We start from the raw sequence: 19,789 nt of genomic DNA on the forward strand, positions 1-19,789 counted from the left end.
TTTAATAACCTCGTTCTCTGCGAAAAGAGTGACACTGATCTAGAGTATTATGCTTCCGGGATTGTAGTGTCTTTGATTTTGGTTGATCGAAAGATCCGAGAGTCTCAATCGTAGACACGGACGGGATCTAGACAAAATCAGTATCTCAACAATGGGATTTAGATTTGCGCCTTTGGTATTTATCCAAAAACTTCATTACACTCACCTATCCAGCTTTCTGTGGTTTCGGGACAGGAATGGAAGTGGCGTCAAGAAGTGAGACGTCGATTGAACAGGCAATCTAGGCAATCTAGGCAACCACAACCTTATAGCAAAATCTGCCGAGTCAAGAGCTTTCGTTAAAAGTATCGATAGAAGATGCAAAGCAATAATGCAAAAGGATTGCCAAGGCCGTGGCTAAACAAAGTCGAATCCGTGGAGGTCAGAATGCGGTGGTAACTCCGTTGCCTGGAACGCCCGGTGTCACTAAATGAAGAGGTCGAGATTGATTTAGAATAGCATTTCCCGAACAGCCATAGCAATCACGGTGTTGAGGTGCATATTCAGATGTTCATGATATTAAGGTGGCTGCGGGATCCGAAATGACTTGCATAAACTTCCCTGAAAGCAACGAGGGCTCGGGGGAGACAAACATCAATTAGCCTCACAAGTCGCGGAAGTCGGGCCGATTAAGTCAAATGGGCAAAGATCCACGATCGCAGGAGGTAATATCACAAGGTTTTTTTTTTGTTCCAGTGCTCACCGAACACGGTGTTAATACGGGAATCTGCGGCTTCCAATCTGATGGCGTCGGGGGGACCTAATAGATAGGGACGCCAAACATATGCGGGATAGATTGATCCGGACCAGTATCTTTGTACAAAGAGAAAGGGGTGCCTTTGGTAACAAGATGCCAGATCCCCCAAGTCCAAATCAAGCTTGAATTCCTTCGAATGTGGGTGACACATACGAGTTCGACTATACTGGGGGAAAGCAAACCCTGGCCCAGGTTGTGTGCGTTGCCTGCCACTAAGCCCTGTAGTGCAGGGAATCCTAGGAAATGTCCAGGCGCTAAAGCAGCGTCCTCCGCGACGAATTCGATCCACTCCAAACGAGACTGATACTGGACTTTTGCCCCGCGAACCAGCAAGTCTTTTTTTTTCCCTGTCTCTTTCTTCCTGGGATGATCCTCGGCCTTTTCCTCCCCTTCTCCTTGAAAGATTGAACCCACGGTTTTCTCGGGGTTAAAGAGGTGAGCTAAAAGCCGAGAAAGAAGAAAAAGGGAAGAAAAGAAAGGAAAAAGAAAGGAAAAAGAAAGAAAAAAGGAAAGAAAGAAAAAGGGCCCAAAAGGAGACAAAGACGGCCAAAAGGAAGATAAGATCAAAAGGAGAGAGGAAGGAGGGGTTCAGATTCACGATGCTTCAAAGGAACAGACCGTTTGTATGGGTACATGATAATTACGATCAAAAGTACAGATGGATTTTAATTTAGCTACTTGGGTACGAGTCATGACCATACGATCGACGTGGGATCGATCTATACTCTTCTAGGGTGAGTCCGTTAAAGAGAAAAATGGAATAAGCTAAAACATTGTAAAAAATCAGGAAAATCAGGAAAAAATCCAAATGGAAAATTGATCAAATAAAAAATAATAAAATCAAATGCAATAGATTTCAATACCAGAATGAGACATCTGGACCCCTCGTTTGCTTTCGGATTTGGGCTTGCAGGAGGCTCTCCTTGGTGGACGCCACACGCGGTCAACGCCCGAGAGGTGCCAATATTAGACCAGGACCGATTGCATTCCAACCTCCCTATAGGGCCATCGACGTATAGAAAAAAAGAAAAGCAAGAAAAAAAGCAAGAAAAATACAGTAAAATAAAAAATTAGAAAAATAGAAAGAAAAAGAAAAAAACAAAAACCAAATTAAAGATTATCGGAATACTACGTCCACGTTCAAACTCCCCGTATCAAACCCCCACTGTTCCACTCTGAACTTTGATCAATATTCGGCATTTCTTCGTCATGGACCATCGGATCACCATGGGGGAGGGCTGGCGTAATCCTTGACCGAGGCCGGCAATTAAAAGGCACTACCCGTTCAAAGGTAATACCCACTCAGTGGAGAGGATTTCCCAATATCCAAGGTCGAATTATGGATACTCGGTACATCCGAATACACTTAGACTCAAATAGGTCCAGGTGTAGGCACCTGGGTGGAGAGAGCCGTGGGGGAACATTTGAGAAGAGAAGACCAGAGGGGGATGGGAAAGAAAAGAAAGTACCAAGTGATGGAAACCACCGGAACGCCCTGTTACGCCTTGGGTTCATCCGATTTGCCCTAAAGCTCAAACTGCAGTCCTTTTTATATTAATTCCAGGATCAAGGATGTAAGCCGAAGCAAAGTGTATGTATTCGGAATCATATTTGCTGTACTGTATTACGAAGATATGGAGCCCTGGAGCCCATAGGGTGACCAGTCTCATGCCAAAGAGACTTTCTCTCTGCTTATGTATCCAACGAGGCGCGTCTCGGGATTTGGTTTCTGGCATTGGCATTGACATTGGCATTTAAATGTTGGAAGTTGGCTATCTCGTGTTTTGTTGCCAAGTACAACCCTTTTCTTTCTCTCGTTCTCTCTTTCTCTAAAGAGAAAAAATTCAAAATAAGCCAAAAAAGAGAAGTGCTTCCGTCGGAAGCGCCCAGAACCATTCGATCGGCTGAAGAAACGCTCGGCGGTTGACCTGCTAGCTCCATGCCCTCTGACTGGATGAAAGGAGCTTGTTTTGGGCCCGGAAAGACGGCCGCGAATATCCTTGTTCATGGTGGGTCATCCTTGGGTGTCTTCGGCCGACGGTGGCGCGGGTGACTAGATGCCTAGTCAAGTCAATCCCCCTTGGGATCCGTTGGAGGGAGCCACAGGGCTTATCGTTCTTTGGGAGTTGCGCGAAGATCGCTGGATCGCATGGTCTTGCAGGGTGGACCGGGTGGACCACCGATTCCCAATTCTTACGCAGGGCGTTTGGGGTTGGCTTCGGTTGAATACTCCATATATTCACTATACCACACTTGGCGTATACATGGGTTTTCTGTACTAGTAATTATTAATTTTTGGTTATATTCTGCCCTATTTTTCTGGGTTCTTTTCTTTTGTTTTTTCTTTTTCAAAAAGTCCAAATGGAGAATCAAAGCCGAGATCTTCCCGGCCCGGGTTTTGTGCTGAATATTGGGTCTCAGGGTAGTGGGTAAAAATCCTGGTTGAAAAGGTTTGAATCCACCTTTTTGTTATGCTCGGCGGAAAATACCTAGGTTGGCATGTGCAGATTCTGCGGTCTCAGAACTTGTACTTATACAGGTAAGAATCGGATCTCACATTGAACTTCCAAGGAAAAACACATGCAGCTATACAGAAAGGGAGTCCAAAGGAGTCAAGTATGTAGATGTCATTTTTGTCTTTCTTGTTATTTTTCTCTGTTCTAACCAGTTGACCTCGAGTGCTCCCATCTTTGATCGGGGAAACCCTGGTCTTAGGCTCACCTGTACTCCGTACACTAACATTCCTACCAATAAGCCTCAGCCTAAGCCCAAGCCACCATAAACAACCCACCCCACTATTCTTCTTGGACCTGCTACTCCAACGGCGATGCACTCCGGAGTTGACCACGTATCTGTGTCTCAAATGCATGGCGATCTGATCTGCACGCCGTCATCCGGGATCGCCGCCTATTCGGCCTCAAGCCCCCCGTGGTAAAACCCGAATTATAAAGTAAATTACGCAGTTTGGGATATTGAAGGAGGAAAAGAAAGGTTAGACCCGGTTATGGTGTCAGTTACTCCAACCCGGCAATTACTAGAGTCCCATCTGGCATTTCCACCCGAACTTCGCGTCTCTCACCATGGTTAGGTTGTGATCACGCCATTGGCCAATCTATTTGATGGACCCAATTTTACTCCGAATAAATACCGACAACTCTGATTAAGGAAATTTCTCCCTGTCCGGAGAAATAGGGAATTTCATAGCCACGTAAAGATTCCAGCCCAAAAAAAAGGGAGTGCTGGAGCCCTGGAGGGAGCCCAAAAAAAGTGTTGAGATGATCATGAAAGACAATCCACTCGCGGTCATAGAATCCTCTTTCGGCAATTTAACGTCATACAATCTGCTCAATTTTTATGGAGCAGCGTTGTATACTCCGTTGTTGTATTCAACAGATTTCTCATTTATTTATGATGTTTTTTTTTTCATTCCCAAAAATAAAAAATCACATCTTAAAAATAACCTGATCCTGACAAAGAAGAAAATACAGCGGACGACATCTATGCAACTCGTCCACTAGCTAATTTCTTTATGTACCAATGTAAGTAGTAGGTATCAGCCCCCACCACTTGAAGAGAGAAAAAAAAGAAAAATTATTCCAATCTGATCCTAGACCACATGTAATATAAAAACATACCATACATTAGCGAAATTCAATGTTGCCCAAGACATGTGGACTAACCTATAATAGGCTCCGGGCCCATATCTGGTTCCTGGACTATCGGGGCACTACTGTACTCACTACTGTACTGCGATATTATTACTTGCTGGGATTAATATGTTTTGCATTTGCTCGTGCTTCCTGGGCAACTACTCCGTAAATGATTTTTTTTTCACCAGTTTCAAAGTTCGTGTTTGGCTTGTCTCCCGTATCATGCCGCCCCTGAACCAAATTCGTGTTAGGTGAGACATGCGTCTTATACATGGGCAAAGCGTCGGGGATCTGCAAATGGAGACTTTCCCTATCTGGGTCAGATGCAGTTTTTTTCTGTCAATTGGAGTCCTCGGCATTGACTTGCAAACACTTTACTTTGTATGTACAACATGTGTGTTATGTATACATTACATACATTCAACGTTCACATGCAATGTTTTCATATTGTTTTTTTTTTACATATGCATGGACCATTCAAGCACTTGCTAGTTTTAGGGCCATTCTTTTTAATTTAAACAACTCCGATCATTGACGCAGGCGTGTACATTGGAAACAGAGGTAGCCGTTCAAGGTTAACATCGGACCACATATTATGCTTACATTTACCTAAAAAGTCCTTAGTTCAACTATATGTAGCGCAAAAAAGCGGCTGATCGGAGGAGAAGATTTCTCCGACATCTGGACTTTTTCGAACTTGTAACGTGAAGGATCTCGGTTAATTCAAGTTACATTGGATCTTCGATCAAAAGTTAGTACCTCGTTCCCACCGATTTTAATTCAATAGACTTGCAAGCGAAGTAACTCTGCAAAGGAAATATTTTTCCGCTGCGTATTAACTTTACACTGTCTTTTTCAAATGTTGTCTTTTTTGTTTTTTTTTCCCCCTCTAGTCTGTTACCAAAAAAAAACCCTACTTTATTTACAAAAGCCTTGTTCGACTGTAAGCCCCAAACTCAATTCCACGGGACTCCAGAGCCTTTTTTTCCAATCCCGAAGCCCGGGAATGGCATTTGAGTAAATGTGACAAATTTATCTTGGAACTTTCCAAGAACAAATGTTTTTGAGCAGCACGGAAAGTCCGCGCCGCCCGAGGACTGACGTACATCTAACTCCACTTGGACCAAATCAAGAGTGCTCGGGTGCTTGGAATCCATCAGCCGCGGACCCTGACGGTATGTTCGCTTGGCATGGGATCTTCATCGCTTGGACCGCCTGGACATGGAATGTTCGGACGACTTGCCCAATGCCTTGAGGTGTTCATCCGTCACCGTGGAAGCTTTTTTTTTCCGGCTTTTTCTTCTGTTCCGTTATGCATAAAATACATTACTAGTCACGGATACAAGGGGAGATAATCTGTGTAAGATCCTAAAATCCCGGTACCTTCGGCTGTGATTGTCTTTGTAATTTCCACTTTCCACTTTCCACTTTCCACTTCCCATTTTCTTCTATTTTATTTTATCTTGGCGTATATATTTTGTTTTCTTGAAAAAAATGGGGAATATGTATCTGCAAAGAGAAAGCTTGCAGTAGAGCCAATCCGCTGGGGAAACCGGCGCCTACCGAAGTCAAATAGATTGAGCTTCTAGAAGAATAACATGTGATTGATCATCATCCATTGCATTATCACTGATTTTACAGATGTGACTGGAACAATCAGATGTCAGCCTCAAAGATTCAAAGATTCAAAGATTCAAAGATTCAAAGATTCAAAGATTCAAAGATTCAAAAGATAGTACCTGTGAGGCTTAATATTGACAGCTTGCAATTTTCAACAGCATCTTGATTTCTCCGAACATTTGAATGAATCGGACTCCGTTTTCACTTCCTTCAACCCGACCCAAATGTTACATTGATGCTGCAAGTTTGCCTTAACAAAGTACGACACAGCCCCGGATCATCGTTAATTTGAATCTAAAATTGCGGTCCTTCGTTTAGCTCTAGAGCTTGTATGGAGTAAGCGATTTATATAAATTAGCTCTCATAATGCCTAGGTTCAAATATTGCGATCAAATGCACCGCATGTGATTCCTAAGCTTGGAACACTTCAAAGTTGAAGACATTTGAAGATTTCAACCTTGGAATCCCTGTCCTTTTTTACATCGCAGGTAGGAGTTATATCCACATCCGGTATCCAGTGCGAATGTTGAAGCTCATTGAAGCTCGAGTACAACCTAGTGCACAGCCCTAGACGTGGCTTTTTGTGTGTTCGCGTAGGCATAAAACTATATCCATGGTGACACGACATTAGTAACTAACCTAAATTGGGTAGGTTGACACGCCTGGACCATCTTCAGCGCCCATATTTATTTCAATCTTGTCTACATATACTGAGCACAGCCCAGAAGCCAAAGAGCCACGTACTTTGTAGTTACTCAGTCTCAAACTTCAGCTTCACCAATTTTTGCAGCTTCAAACTCCTTTTCAAAGTTTATTTTCAAGCACCGAGTGCTGGCATCCGCACTTCGTACTAGGTAGCAACTTGCATGTCAAGTGTGGAGCCGCGCGGTCCCAAAATTCAACGCTTGAAAGATCGGCTAATTTCTTAGTACATCGCGGTTCCGCAAGAAAAATGCCTCGCAAACCAAATGCCGACAACCTTTGTCTCTAAATTTGGATACGTAAGAATACGGGGCTAATGCAGCTTTCAAATCAATTGATGCTCTCTAGCAGCTCCAGATGTCCGGAATTAATTCCGTTTCAGATGTTCCACCTTGGAAAGTTGCTGCAAGCCAGGCCTCACCTGGATATGTCTCAGGAGCGCGGTAAACAATAGATTAAATATCGGTCAATACCGAGACATTTTGGCAGTTTTCCGAGGCTGAGGGGAAAAGTACACAGAACCTTGGTTGAAGTGAAGCGACTCGAGAGAAGCACTATCATGAACATACTACTAGCACTTGAGTAAATACATAGTATCAATCTATTCCATGCACATGTGTACATACTCTCAACATCCATTGACCCGAATCTTGAGATTCAATGTTAGAAATCGTATTGAATGTTGAGGTAACTACATCGGCCTGAGGCATATAAGATGACCTTGAAAAGATAACCCAAGGGAACCCACATGTGGATGGTCATAGCAATTGATCACCTAGTTAGTATCTATTGAGCATGATCATGGGAGCTGAGATTTGACATTGGTCGCAGGATTGCACTGGAAAGCGCGCTGTAAGTTACAATAATCATAAGACGATCAGTGGGTAAAAATTCAAAACATTTGAAGACATCTGGAACATCAATTGATTGGAAAGCCTAGCCTGGGAAAGTGTGTTGACGACGAAGCGTTTACTGTAGCTCTGCAGTGCCTACAGATCTACAAACTTACCTATATGAGCTTTGACTACATGTTACTGCGAGGAAGTACAATAGTGATCGTTAACATAACCGTCATATTATACTCCGAATCAGGACCCGTGGGTATTGCAAAAAGGCATTGATTCATTTTTGCTCTGACACTACCATTTTTAACCGTGAAAAATAACAGAGAAGAAAAGCTTATTCCTCGGACAGAGTGTTGAGGAAAGTGGCACCAGCGCGAGCGGGCTTGCCGGCATCAAGAGCCTGCTGGCCGAGCTTCTGCTTGGCGTAGGCAGAGGCGTAGGGGTTGAGGCGGAGCATGACCTGCTTGTTGCGCAGAGGGTTCTTCTTCTGGACGTTGACACGCTTGGTGCGGGCCTCACCCTTGGGAGCCTTGACAACGGCCTGGATTTCAGAGGAGTTGATGAGGCGGGTGATATCGGCGTTGGAGACCAAGTTGGAGGGCAGGAGGTAGTCCTTCTTGAGGGCAGAGGGGGTGGTGGTGGTACCGTAGACCTGGTTAAGAGCCTCGAAAGCGGAGGAGGTCCAGACGAGGAAACGACCGAGGTGACCACCGGGGGCGAGCTGGAGGAGGTTGAGAGAGAAGACGGAGGAGGTCTCAACACCGGGGATGTTGCGGAAAGCACGGACAAGGTCCTTGCCATCGGTCTCGGGGTTGTAGACAACGAGGGGACCACGGCGCTGGCGGTAACGGCGGTTACGCAGCTTACCCTTACCAGCACGGAGCTTGCGGGACTTGGAGACCTTGACGAGCTCCTCACCGGCACCGACAGCCTGGAGAAGGGCGATGGCAGCCTTGGTCTTGGTCAGGGCAGCATCGGCGAAAGTCTTGGACTCAATGACGAGGGGAACCTCAGCGACCTTGCCGACACGGTGACCACGGGCGAAAAGGAGAGCAGGGACGGCAGAAGCAGCGAGAGCGGAAGCGGTAGCGAAACGCTTCTGGTTCACGTTGATCTTCTGGTGCCACTTGCGCCAGACCTTGGTAGGGGCGAACATACGACCGGAACGGCACATGTTACCGAAGGCAGCCTGACCGGCACGGTGAGTACCACCACCGGAGACACGGGGAATACGAGCAACGGCACGACCTGTTCAGTAGAAATATGTTTCGTTAGCGACTTGTTTCCCCTTGTTGAAGCGATTGGCGATTCCCGCGTTGAAGAAAATTTTCTTCAATTGTCTCCATCGAACCCCACTTTCATGATCCTCCCAGCAAATTCCAACTCGCATATCGAAAGAAAAATGAAAAAGTTGTTATCACGTACCGGTACCCCAGGACTCAGCAGAGGTCTGCTCACCAGCCTTCTCGCTGACGGCGTAGGGCTGGCGCTTGTTCTTGGCCATACCGGTGTGGACCTGCCTGTAGGGAAAACATCAGTATTTCGCCTCGGATGGCAAGTTTTCGTTCAAGAGATGTCGTACTGGACAATATCCGGACGGATAGGAGCAGAGAAGACCGAGGGAAGGGTCTGGGTAGCCCCGGAGGGCTTACCCTCAGCCGTAGCGATCGAGACGGTCGGGCGAGTGGCCATTGTTGTCGTTCGGTGTCGTTGGTGAGGTTGAAGACCAAAAGTTTCCCAGTCGGGCTGTCCTGTGGATTTTTTCGCTTACTGAGCTGCGCCAAGTGAGTGTGGAAGAGAACCCTAAGCCCTGATTAACCAGTTTCGGTAGAGTGGGGCCGCACCCCGTGACATAATCACAAATGCCCCACCGTGACTTCCTTTTTTGGGTTTGTTGACACCTGATCTCCTGATCTCGTGGAGCAGGTGCGATCCACCATCTACTTTCTCTTTGTTCTTCTACTCGGTACTTCTCCAGATGCGCTGCTACCGCAAGCCCCCGAGATTATAGTACTATACACTCCAATACAACACAGAATGAAACCAAAATTTCCAATGGCCATCAGCTCCAACTGTTGATTCAACTCTGGAGTTACAGACTTGCACTATATCTTTCTACCTTCTCTATCCTCCACGGGCACACCTACGTATTTTAACGATATCGATCATCAATCAGGTTGAAAACTTTCCAAGATTGTCATATTCTTTAACATTTGCAACACTTGACTCCATCGATGTTCAAACTCGCATCTAAGCAGCATGCTCCTTAAAATGTACATGAAAAAAAGGACCATAAAGATGCATTGAAAGGTGAAAAAAAGGTCCGTCCTAGGGTACCAATCTAGGACAGGAAAAGAAAATAAATAAAAAAGGGCAAAGAATGCAACGAAGGATAATAAGAAAAAAGGAGCGAAAACAATACCCGAAACCAGCAGGTATTGTACTGTGTACGTATCTAAACGTGGTGGGAGTCACCGATGCTGCGTCTGCGGAAGTGCAGCCCTGAAGCGACATGAGATCGCTTACTGGCAACAATCGCTAGATCCGCACTCAGGCCTGCAGTGCAAGAGGTCCCGGAAGCCATCTGCTGAGAGACAGACCACACACCCGAGGCGCAACGTTGGAAAGAGGTACCTGAGATGCAATTCCATTCGCCATCAACGCTGCATGAGCCACTCAGGGCACCCGAGCTGGAAGAAGTAGAAGAGCTACTGGTGGGCGAAGGAGAAGCCGCACTTGCCATGCTTGCAACGGAGGTATACGAAGGGGCAACTTCTGGGACAGATACAACAGAGGTGGAGGTTGGGGCGGCATCAGAAGTTTGGGTCGACACAGTGGTGGCTGCTACTGCTGCTGAAGTGGACGCTGTCTCTGAGCTCGAATCCGAACCGAACGAACCTGCGGCGGAATTGGTGCCAGTTGTAGAGTCACCGGCGCTGGCAAAGGTGGGAGTTCCGGTGCAAGCGGCGGCACCCACCTTGGCCAGGTTGGAAGGTTCGCCAAGGTACTGAACATCATCACCAGGCTGGGGGAAACGAATATCGACATTCTCCGAGGTAATGCAGCCGTTAATGTTGGCGACGAACATGGGCGGGAAGGTGGTAGAACGCTTCTCGACTGCCTTGGCGGCGACACTCTCGGATCTCTTCGAAGCGCTGGAGCTCTTCACAGTGACTGGAGCGCAGTTCATATACATCTCACGGTTGCCAATGCGGTTGAGCCAGGTCCAGGCAAGCGTATACTTTCCAGCGGCGATACCTTCGGGAATGGTGAAATTGAACGAGTAAGGATCAACCATGGTGGCACCGCCGCTAAGGTTACCATCCACATTGGCTGGGCAGCCACCCTCAAAAGATTTGATGACTTGCCAGTCAGTGTCCTTGGAGGGCGTCAGATCGGTAGTAAGGCTGATCTGGCACGAGCCACCGCCATGGGTAGCACTGCCCTCAAAGGTCAAGGGCTGAGCCTCGCCGATAACCATCACATTCTGCTCTGTAACCGAATAGGTGTCCGAACGCAACTTGCAAGGGAAGTCACTTCCGTCGGCAGCCAGAGGAGAGTTGTTGAGTGTGTCCTTTCCATAGGGAACGGGGCTGGTCATGATCATGTGGGCATTGACCACGGAGGCCCCCAGCATGGCAACAAGCATCGACTTGGCGTACATGTTGTAAATACTTTTTATATTGGATCGACCAAATATTGTTGATATGTATGATGGGATCCGTACCAGACGAATGGGATCAAACAGGAAAAAATGATTGGAAGTTGGTAGTCGTGAGAGTGTAGAAAGGAGTGTGGGGGCTTCCTGCGCCAGATAGTTAGAGATGGAAGAGTTGGAGAAAATAGAAGATTGAGGAGGTTTAAGTAAAGTAGAAGAAGTTGACATGAAGTCAGTTGAGAAGAAAGGTATTATGGACATGACAAACGAGTGAATTGTTCCAAATGAAATACCCGATTAGGAAATAAACAAAGAATAACCTACCCTTGTTATAGCAGCCTGAATCAGGTGAACAATAGTAATGCCTTTGTTTCAGGTGATATCAAACCAAAGATTGTCACAGATTTTGATTCACGAAAGGGAATGTAGGAGTCTGCCACAGGCACGACTATCAAACCATAAAAAAAAAAAGATAGAAAGAGAGAGAAAGAAATACAGGACTAGCCTGTTGGGTATCGAGCCGTGAAGTGAAGAAAAAGATCGAGATACACAAGGGGGAAAAATAGGCGCTGAAGAGTCTTAAATACAACGCTCAGATTCTTCATCCGTCAGGAGTCTATGTGTCACCCATTGTTATTTAGGCAGACCCTGAGACCCCCCCCCCAATCAATCGGACACTCCTAAAGTCTGATCTTCTCCACGCTCCCCGAAAAAATGTGCTTGACGATCTCATTTTCCTAGATTCAAAGACAGGTCGCAAGTGGGGAGCGGGATTTCGAGAAAGCTGGGATGTTTCACATCTGCTCTTTTCACTTTCAAAATACACACATCAGACGGTGAGTGGTGCTGAAGAATTAATAGACTCCAGCCAGTCACAGACGAGAACACGGGTCCGCCAGTGCTGGCGATCTGCCCGTTCCAACCAGACTGGCTGGTGAGAGGATATCAACCACCGCACAGACCGGTGCAAGGATACGCCTCCCCCTTCGTCAAGACGCCTCACAGTGTGTCGCACCATCTATCTTGGGACCCAGGGATGCCATGTGTTTAGTCCTTCCGACCGGCGGGGATTGGTTGCGGGAAGTCACCCCTTGGCGCCTATGGTTTCTTGTCAGCGGGTCGAGCGCCAATCATTTGACGGAACATGCCGATATGCCCACGACGGAATTGAAACTGATGGTTGCAATGGGTATGAACGTTGACTACCCCGTTTCAGCATTGAGTAATTCGGCAACTCTGCCCTGGTGTTGATAGCTCCACCACATAATCGGCTTTGTGCAGAAGGCTTCCGGTGTCCCCGCGACCACGATTGGCATGTCCATGCATATACGGGTCGCGCCCTTGCGACTGGTAGAAAAGCTAGACGGGCTCAAATGACCAGCATGACGTATTCACAGCGCCAAAATGCATGAACTGACAGCTTAGATCAGCCGTCTTTGTTTCAAACCGTCCTGCATATCCGCAAAGCTTGCAAAAAAAAAAAACACACACATCTCTTCGTGGCTTTCGGGTGTGAGATTGGCGATTTGCCGACCGCGACCATCACATTTTCTCAATATGGCTAAAGCTTCTGGGGCTGCCTGAACCGTCGATCATGCGCATGTATCTGGAATGACAGGGTTGTCTACCGAGATAGTGCGGCTTAGCGTGATGAAGATCGCTGTAAGTGTGGGTATTCTGGAGAGCATGAACCGTCACTGCCAACCCAATTCTGTTTCAAGGTGTCCTGCCACACGTTCTCAAACGTCACTCAAGGTCAAGCTCGCTCCTCAACATTAACTGCCGGGGAATTAATTCGATCCACCTGACATCCACAGATGCAACAGTTGGGAGAATAAATATTTTCCTTCAAATGTTTGATTGTTGTGATACATAGATGTTGCGGGTCACTGATGTCTAACTTGGAATATATTGTCAACCATGGAATCCGTGATTCCAGTCCGCATCTGAACTACCATCATATGAATCGCACAGGGTCCGTAGATGCCGTTTCAGATTGATATTAACCCCATATTATACCTGTCAACCCAGTCGATCGGGTGTGGAGTAACATTTGAACGGAACACCTGCGACCCTTTGCATGGAGTCCTTGTAATTTCGAGCGTCTTGGCGCCAGTTCGGTTAGTATAAACTTGAATAAAGTGGATGCGCTCTGAAATTTATTTTCTATAGCTTCGATGACATCTGGAACAATAATTTGATCGCGAGATCGACCGACAACAGTTCTGACTCGTTCACCAACCTATTCGTACCATGGTACGGTGGCATTCGGTCCGCCTTGACCTACTAGTATGTAGTAGATTTACTATCCCAGTTCTTGGCTTTCTTCTTCCTGATTAGTGCTCACCCCTCGCCGCTTTTTGTTCACTGCCAAGTATTCAAATGTTAGAACTGAGCACGCCCATGAGCGCCCTGATTTGATCAGTGAGTATTACATAGGTGACCCCACTTAACATTTGAATGTTTCAAATGTTCCTCCTTCCCTCGCCCTCCAAAGGTACCGCCGACCATACGTACGGCGGCCGATACCCGCCACCCGACTGCCATAACTCAAATTCAACTTTCCGACTGGCAGAAAGTAAATTACGAGTAATTCCAAATTCATATTTGTTTTTGAACTCTACATACAGCGCTGCACTATATACTGAATCCTTAAACTCCATTATGCGTTGAATCCCTGTACTTCCTTCTATTTTGAATCTTTGAACTCTATAATCAATCCATTCTCAAGTCCCTTCAAACTCAAGTCCATTCTCAAGTCTATTCTAAAAGTGACCCGTATTCAGATCAAATCCCTCAAGATATTCCTATATGTGATAAATACAATACGGGCGGAAAACAGGGCGGTGAAATTAGAATTTGAAATTGGGATGTGACCCTTGGGTGGCCTCTATCGGCCGCCATAATAGTCAACTGGTTACGTATTACATTTACGGAGTCCCTCAACTCGCAGACTTTCAGTGCTCCGAGTTTCTGTCGACCCACTCGCCACCATGTCAGTGGACTTTGGCCCAGCGACTACCCCACCGAGACCCCAAATCCAAAACCGAACCCCTACAGAACAGGAAATGTTCGATCTTGAACTTCAAAGGATCGATAAAGAGCGTTTCAATCTTCCATATGATGCTGTCCATCTCATCGACTCCTCGGTCGCTGGAATTTGAACAGTGATTACGCAGAAGTATGAAGATACTAAGCATGGCACCCAGTATTTGAAGTTCAGTAATGTTCCGCCAAATATTGCTTCAAATTATGTTAGAGAGGGGTCAGGTGACCCCCTCTAGGTATATCTAGATCTAGTGCTTGCTTCCTTCCTTCCTTCCTTTTCCCTTCTCTCCATCCCCCCGAGAGAGATTGTCCATAGCCAATCCAGTGCTTTTCTCTCTTCGTTCTTTCCTTTCCCTGAGCAGCGGTTGCATTCCTTCCGCGCTGACAAATTACATATCCAAAGGCTGCTGCCAGTCGTACGACGCCTCGTCGCGAACTTTAATCATTACGATCCCCGGGCGAATTCATGCTTCGGCAGCTCAACACTTTTCCTTTGCGCTCCACACGTCCATAGTTGAGGCAAATTTGGAAGATGAGACCCAATCAATAGGCTCGGGTCGCATGGAAGGGAATATGTGCTATAAAGAACCAGATGGCTCATGGATCCCACCAAATCCTCCTCCAACTGATGATATATGGCCTTCTGTTATAGTTGAAGTTACACACTCTGAATCATCGCGAAGACTCCATCTTGACGCTAGCTGGTGGCTAGCCAACTCCCAGGGGGAGGTGAAAGTCGTGATTCTGATCTTTGTTGACCAAGGACGAGCGAAAGTCACTTTCGAGAGCATCATAAATTCGCAACCGATCATAACTCCGCGTAATGGTCAGCCCCGATTTCAGCCAGTCACACGCCAAAAAATTGAGGTTTCACGTCCTCCCGGCGGCTCAACAATGCCAGTCAGTTGTGTGCCGGCCGAACCTCTACATGTATCTAGCGAAGAACTACTCCGCCGTGTGCCCGTTCCGCCAGAAACTGACGCCGATATCCCGGTACAATCACTGATCGAAGTCGCAACAATGATATGGAACATCCAGCGCGTGTAGCTGATTTTCTCAAATGCCTATGTATCTTTATCTTATGTTCTTTGGCTGAATGATGTTATTCTTTCTTTTCCTTCCGCAATACCACTTTGCTTGTTTCCTTGCTTTCCTTTGCTCTGGCCTGTTTTTCTATTTCATAACTGGTCACGCTCCCACTTATCTACCCTCTCCCTACCTCTAATCCTGGTCTTGATTCTGATTCTTTTAACGATCTGCGTGGCTTGGTCTATATCCAATTAATGTTGGTTCTCTCAACCCCAATTCTCCTTATCTTACTCATCTTCTATAAGTCACTTCCATCGCCGTGGCTGGTATCTTCCACAGTATCTTTGACTGCGAGCTTCATCTATCCCATGTAGGACCTAAGGCTGCCTTGCACATGAATATTCACTTGGCTTTGACTAGTACTTTTGAAATCCTAATCCATACTCCAAATATCGCTGAGGGTAATGCAACCGATTACTACTACGGATTGACGGCCTGTCTTGGCACCAAAAGTATGTAATACACAGGTGGAATTTGCCGGTACCATGAAACATCCATGCAACGCAACTCTAATGATACATTGATTTCGATTGTAAGCCCAAGTATTCATGGGGTTTATATCCATTCAAATGCTCCAAGCTAGGATATCTCATATGATATAGATGCCGTGAAATATAAGCAATAAATATCATGCTAAAAGAGCTTCGACTCATCGTTTCACCCAAAAAGCAGAACTCAGCCGGGAGGGATGGATGGGGGCACGATATTTTCGTGGCGGCCTTGGTAAAACGCAACACGCTCAACTTGATGTTCCTAATTGACTTTCAATGTAATTGTCATGTAGGCCAAGTTGGCGATGAGCAATGGTGATAATTCGAAGTATTTGTGAGCAAGTAGATTCCCGACCTGATGAATGACTCTTTAGAGCCAGTGAGAATGACAGATCAGTTGACTTTGGCCAAAGGTGAGTACCGGAGTCTCTGGCAGATTTCTCGCTGGTAGCAATGTGGATGACGGGGGAAATTTATTCACATCCTCTCATTTCTTGCCCTTCTTCTTTCCCTTTTCAGGACCAGGGGTTTCCTCGCGGACAAACCCACCCTTTACCAACGCGTCGCGCCCAACATCGTTAATAAGTCGAAATCTCGCCGGTCCGAGGTGAATGCCTCCAAACCAACGCGAGACCACAACCACGACATTCCATACATTCATCAATTGCATAACGTGCAGTAAACGCCCCCCTGCAGCAGTCTCTCCATCATCATCGTAATCCTGGATTTGCGTCTCGGCTGCATCCGAGCCTGGAGAAGTATTCTTCTTCTGCTTGATACGCCAAGCACTTATATTATGCGATGCCACTGCGACTTTCTTATCAGTTGCAGTGAGATGATCCAGATAAGCTTGTGCCTGTGCAAGACTCGTCACTCGCGCTGCCCTGGCTAGAAACGTGGACTTTTTCTCAGTTACAACGTCGGACATGATCCAATCTGGTGGACTATCAAGCCCAAATGCATCTTTCAAAGAAAGAGTCCCAAAGCTTTCTGCTGTCTGGGTAATCGGTGCGGCCGGGTCGTCTGCTTTTGTTGTTGTCTGGCTAGCAGATAAGCCATCCGCAGTCTGCTCGCTGTCTTTGCCTCCCCCGATATTTAATTCTGGAAAGACATCGACTGCTTCGCTAATTATGTCAAATAAACACACTGCACCAGGCTGCCATGTCCGTTGTACAATATCTTCCAGCACATCCACGGCGATCTTGCCTTCTCCGCGCGCGGCAGTTGATGCAGTGCCAAGAATTGTAGGTCGTGTTTCTGGGTATGTCGCACCGAAGCCAATAATGAATGAGAGGTGAGGTTGGCCGGGGAGCTGGAGCGTTATTGTGGTTTGCGCATCGTCATTGGATGACCCGGCGCTTCCCAAGTCAATGGTGTTGTTCGCGATGGAGGATGCGGCCGCTCGGTCTAATGCGATGGTATCGGGTTCGTAGATGGCATTGATAGCTTCAATCTCTTCAGCGAGATCTCGGTTTTGTAGGTTGTCTAGTTGCGACATTTTTCGGCATGTCTTTGGCGGATTGGTGGGCTGCGGAGAAATCTTAGGAAATGTTGATTTCCCCGCAGATCTTTTTCTCAGGCCACAAGGCACCTACTATAATGAACTACTATTTACGATGTGCGAGGAGATAAAGGTAATCCGCCTATTATTTTTTTTTTCAAAATAGAGATATTACGTCCTGTCAAATCTTTGGGCATGACATGCTGAATTCATTTAGTTCGGCGCAAGAGGGCATCGTCTTACTTATAATTTCTCTAACCAAATCAGTTGTTTGTGTAGTGTACTATGCTCTGGTGCTCGAGGACTGTTACATCTCCCATGGGTTTTTTTTTTTTTTTTTTTTTTTTTTTTTTGCAATGTCTAGACATGTCTCTTTCAACTAAATAATAGGTCTTCCAAGGTGGTTTATCGTCCGAGTCGACACTCGAAATAGCATTGCCAATGATTTTCCATTGACCGGTGCGGCGTATACAATTGGTCAAATGCTCCTGCAGGCAACCCTGGAAGCACCTCGTGGCCGAACAGCATGTTGTTCATGTTGTCCAACAGCGATTGAAATTTTGCAAAGACAGAGAGTCCTCTCAATTTCATGATTCAAATGAATTCTAAACGCTAGGATGCGTTTGAGTGACCTTGAGTATACCACCCGAATAAGTACGAATAACTAGCAAAGGTCAACATTGACGTAAGCAGAGGAGTACAAGATCTCCACTAGCCAACCTCAGTTCTAAATTTCAGTAGCACACAAAGCTAGATCTACGGATATCTGCACTGCATGGAGTAACTTCTAACTTCAGAAAGCTAACTAGCATGATGTGCCCCGTCGTATAGTAAGTGCTCCCTGTCGGCCTCGTAAGCTTAGCTCCTTCAGGCGGTTCCCCACATGGATGTCATACCAAACAATGTTGCTAGTGTGGTAACAGGGCTACCTAACTTCGCATATGGAATGTATGACCTTAGGGCCAATAGGAGAGATAGCCGTGAAATCTTGGTTCGTGTCACATAAGAGCCCAAAGTCGATATCCTTAGTGGGGATATCGCAAAAATACGTGCACCACAGATATGAAATTACCAAACTTGCTACTGTCAAATGTGTCAATGTTTGATAACATAAGTACTACATGATGGATAAATCATCTATCGATGCTGGGATGTTCCAGATAGGCCTTGGAATCTATTTAATGACGATATCAGTCAGTATAGTGGCAATTTTATTCTTGATCTATCTCAACAGCTGCCGACAAAGACCCTTGAAACATTGGAATAGACCAGGATATCCCTCTCAAATGATGTCTTACATGTTACAAATCTACGTTTACGAAGTCTGAACTCCATTCAAACATTCTAAGGTTGAAATGATATCTGCTCAAGACGTTACTAGGTTACCTCAGACATCTGGATGATACATAGAAGCGATTTTCGAATATCCACGAGCCAACATTGAAACAACCCAGTAGACTTTCTAGATCAAGGTTGTCTCCCTAGCACAAAAATCCCGCATGGTTATTCAAGCAAGGAAATCCTTTCTGCAATACATGGATTTAACTTCACGACGGGAACAAGGAGGCACTTTGACTGGAGTTGATCGTGGCATTCTCGGGGGATATCATGTCGATCTTCTTCAAGTGCTTCAGCTGGTCTGCAATGCTTGCCCAGGTGACAATACAAATTTGCCTCCATTTTCCACAATGAAGTCTATATAAGGCCCGAAGTAATCCTCGGTCTGAATCCAAAATCACCATCTTTGATCAAGTCATTATTACACAAACACATTTATTGATGTAAGAATCCTTAACATGATCAGCGGGCATTTCTAATCCATTCCAAGCATAACACCAAATTTATCAAGCGAAAATTATGCGTCTTACCTTTTTGTTTGCATTGCTTGGGCTAACAAGCACCGCGTTGGCGGTTGCTGAGCCAAACCAAGGTTTGTGCTTATTGTGAATCCAACCACGATGGTGCTGTTGCTAAATCTTTGTAGGATTCAAGGTCGTGGCACGAGAGGAAGCCACTGCAGAAGGAGGTGGAGACGATGATAGACATCCTGGCGGAGGTTGGGGTGGAGGTGGAGGGTGGGGAGGTCGCGGTGGAGGATGGGGAGGTCGCGGTGGAGGGTGGGGAGGTCGAGGTGGGGGTTGGGGAGGTCGTGGAGGAGGTCGTGGAGGAGGATGGGAAGAGTGATTTCAGTGCTGCTCCGAGTAGGAGAAATTAGCCAGATATAGTAGGCCACATATTCAAAACATTGGTCACTAGGAGGTGAAGGCATCACTGGCCCGTAGTGGGAGGTATTGTGGTACCATTTAATGACATTTATTCTTAACACACATTAACTTCGTATCGCTGGACATCACATTAAACTAACACACTAACACAAGACATTATTGTT

General features: G+C 46.2%; 5 protein-coding genes across 5 annotated transcripts; 1 reads left to right on the forward strand and 4 right to left on the reverse strand.

The window, feature by feature from the left end:
- Positions 1-7,947: 7,947 nt before the first annotated feature.
- On the reverse strand, positions 7,948-9,360 carry N7466_000645 (60S ribosomal protein uL4; the record flags this gene model as incomplete). The annotated part of the gene is made up of 3 exons (XM_057160043.1): positions 9,196-9,360; positions 9,039-9,133; positions 7,948-8,861 (listed from the first exon to the last, which is right to left on the reverse strand). Exons 1-3 carry the CDS (start codon positions 9,303-9,305, stop codon positions 7,948-7,950), a joined length of 1,119 nt encoding a protein of 372 aa, XP_057026291.1. The 5' UTR covers positions 9,306-9,360.
- Positions 9,361-10,068: 708 nt separating this feature from the next.
- Positions 10,069-11,277, reverse strand: N7466_000646 (lytic polysaccharide monooxygenase AA11 family protein; the record flags this gene model as incomplete). The annotated part of the gene is made up of 1 exon (XM_057160044.1): positions 10,069-11,277. One exon carries the CDS (start codon positions 11,275-11,277, stop codon positions 10,069-10,071), a length of 1,209 nt encoding a protein of 402 aa, XP_057026292.1.
- A 2,987-nt stretch (positions 11,278-14,264) lies between these two features.
- Positions 14,265-15,366, forward strand: N7466_000647 (uncharacterized protein; the record flags this gene model as incomplete). The annotated part of the gene is made up of 3 exons (XM_057160045.1): positions 14,265-14,420; positions 14,481-14,493; positions 14,723-15,366. 3 exons carry the CDS (start codon positions 14,265-14,267, stop codon positions 15,364-15,366), a joined length of 813 nt encoding a protein of 270 aa, XP_057026293.1.
- A 1,020-nt stretch (positions 15,367-16,386) lies between these two features.
- Positions 16,387-17,397, reverse strand: N7466_000648 (IMPACT family protein; the record flags this gene model as incomplete). Its single annotated transcript, XM_057160046.1, has 1 exon — positions 16,387-17,397. The coding sequence occupies one exon, from the start codon at positions 17,395-17,397 to the stop codon at positions 16,387-16,389; it is 1,011 nt and encodes a 336-aa protein (XP_057026294.1).
- Positions 17,398-19,387: 1,990 nt separating this feature from the next.
- N7466_000649 (uncharacterized protein) lies at positions 19,388-19,669 on the reverse strand (the record flags this gene model as incomplete). Its single annotated transcript, XM_057160047.1, has 1 exon — positions 19,388-19,669. The coding sequence occupies one exon, from the start codon at positions 19,667-19,669 to the stop codon at positions 19,388-19,390; it is 282 nt and encodes a 93-aa protein (XP_057026295.1).
- Between the last annotated feature and the right edge of the window lie 120 nt (positions 19,670-19,789).

This window comes from Penicillium verhagenii (genome assembly GCF_028828195.1).
Source record: "Penicillium verhagenii strain IBT 33310 chromosome Unknown utg000002l_segment0_segment0, whole genome shotgun sequence".
NCBI classification, from domain to species: Eukaryota; Fungi; Ascomycota; class Eurotiomycetes; order Eurotiales; family Aspergillaceae; genus Penicillium; species Penicillium verhagenii.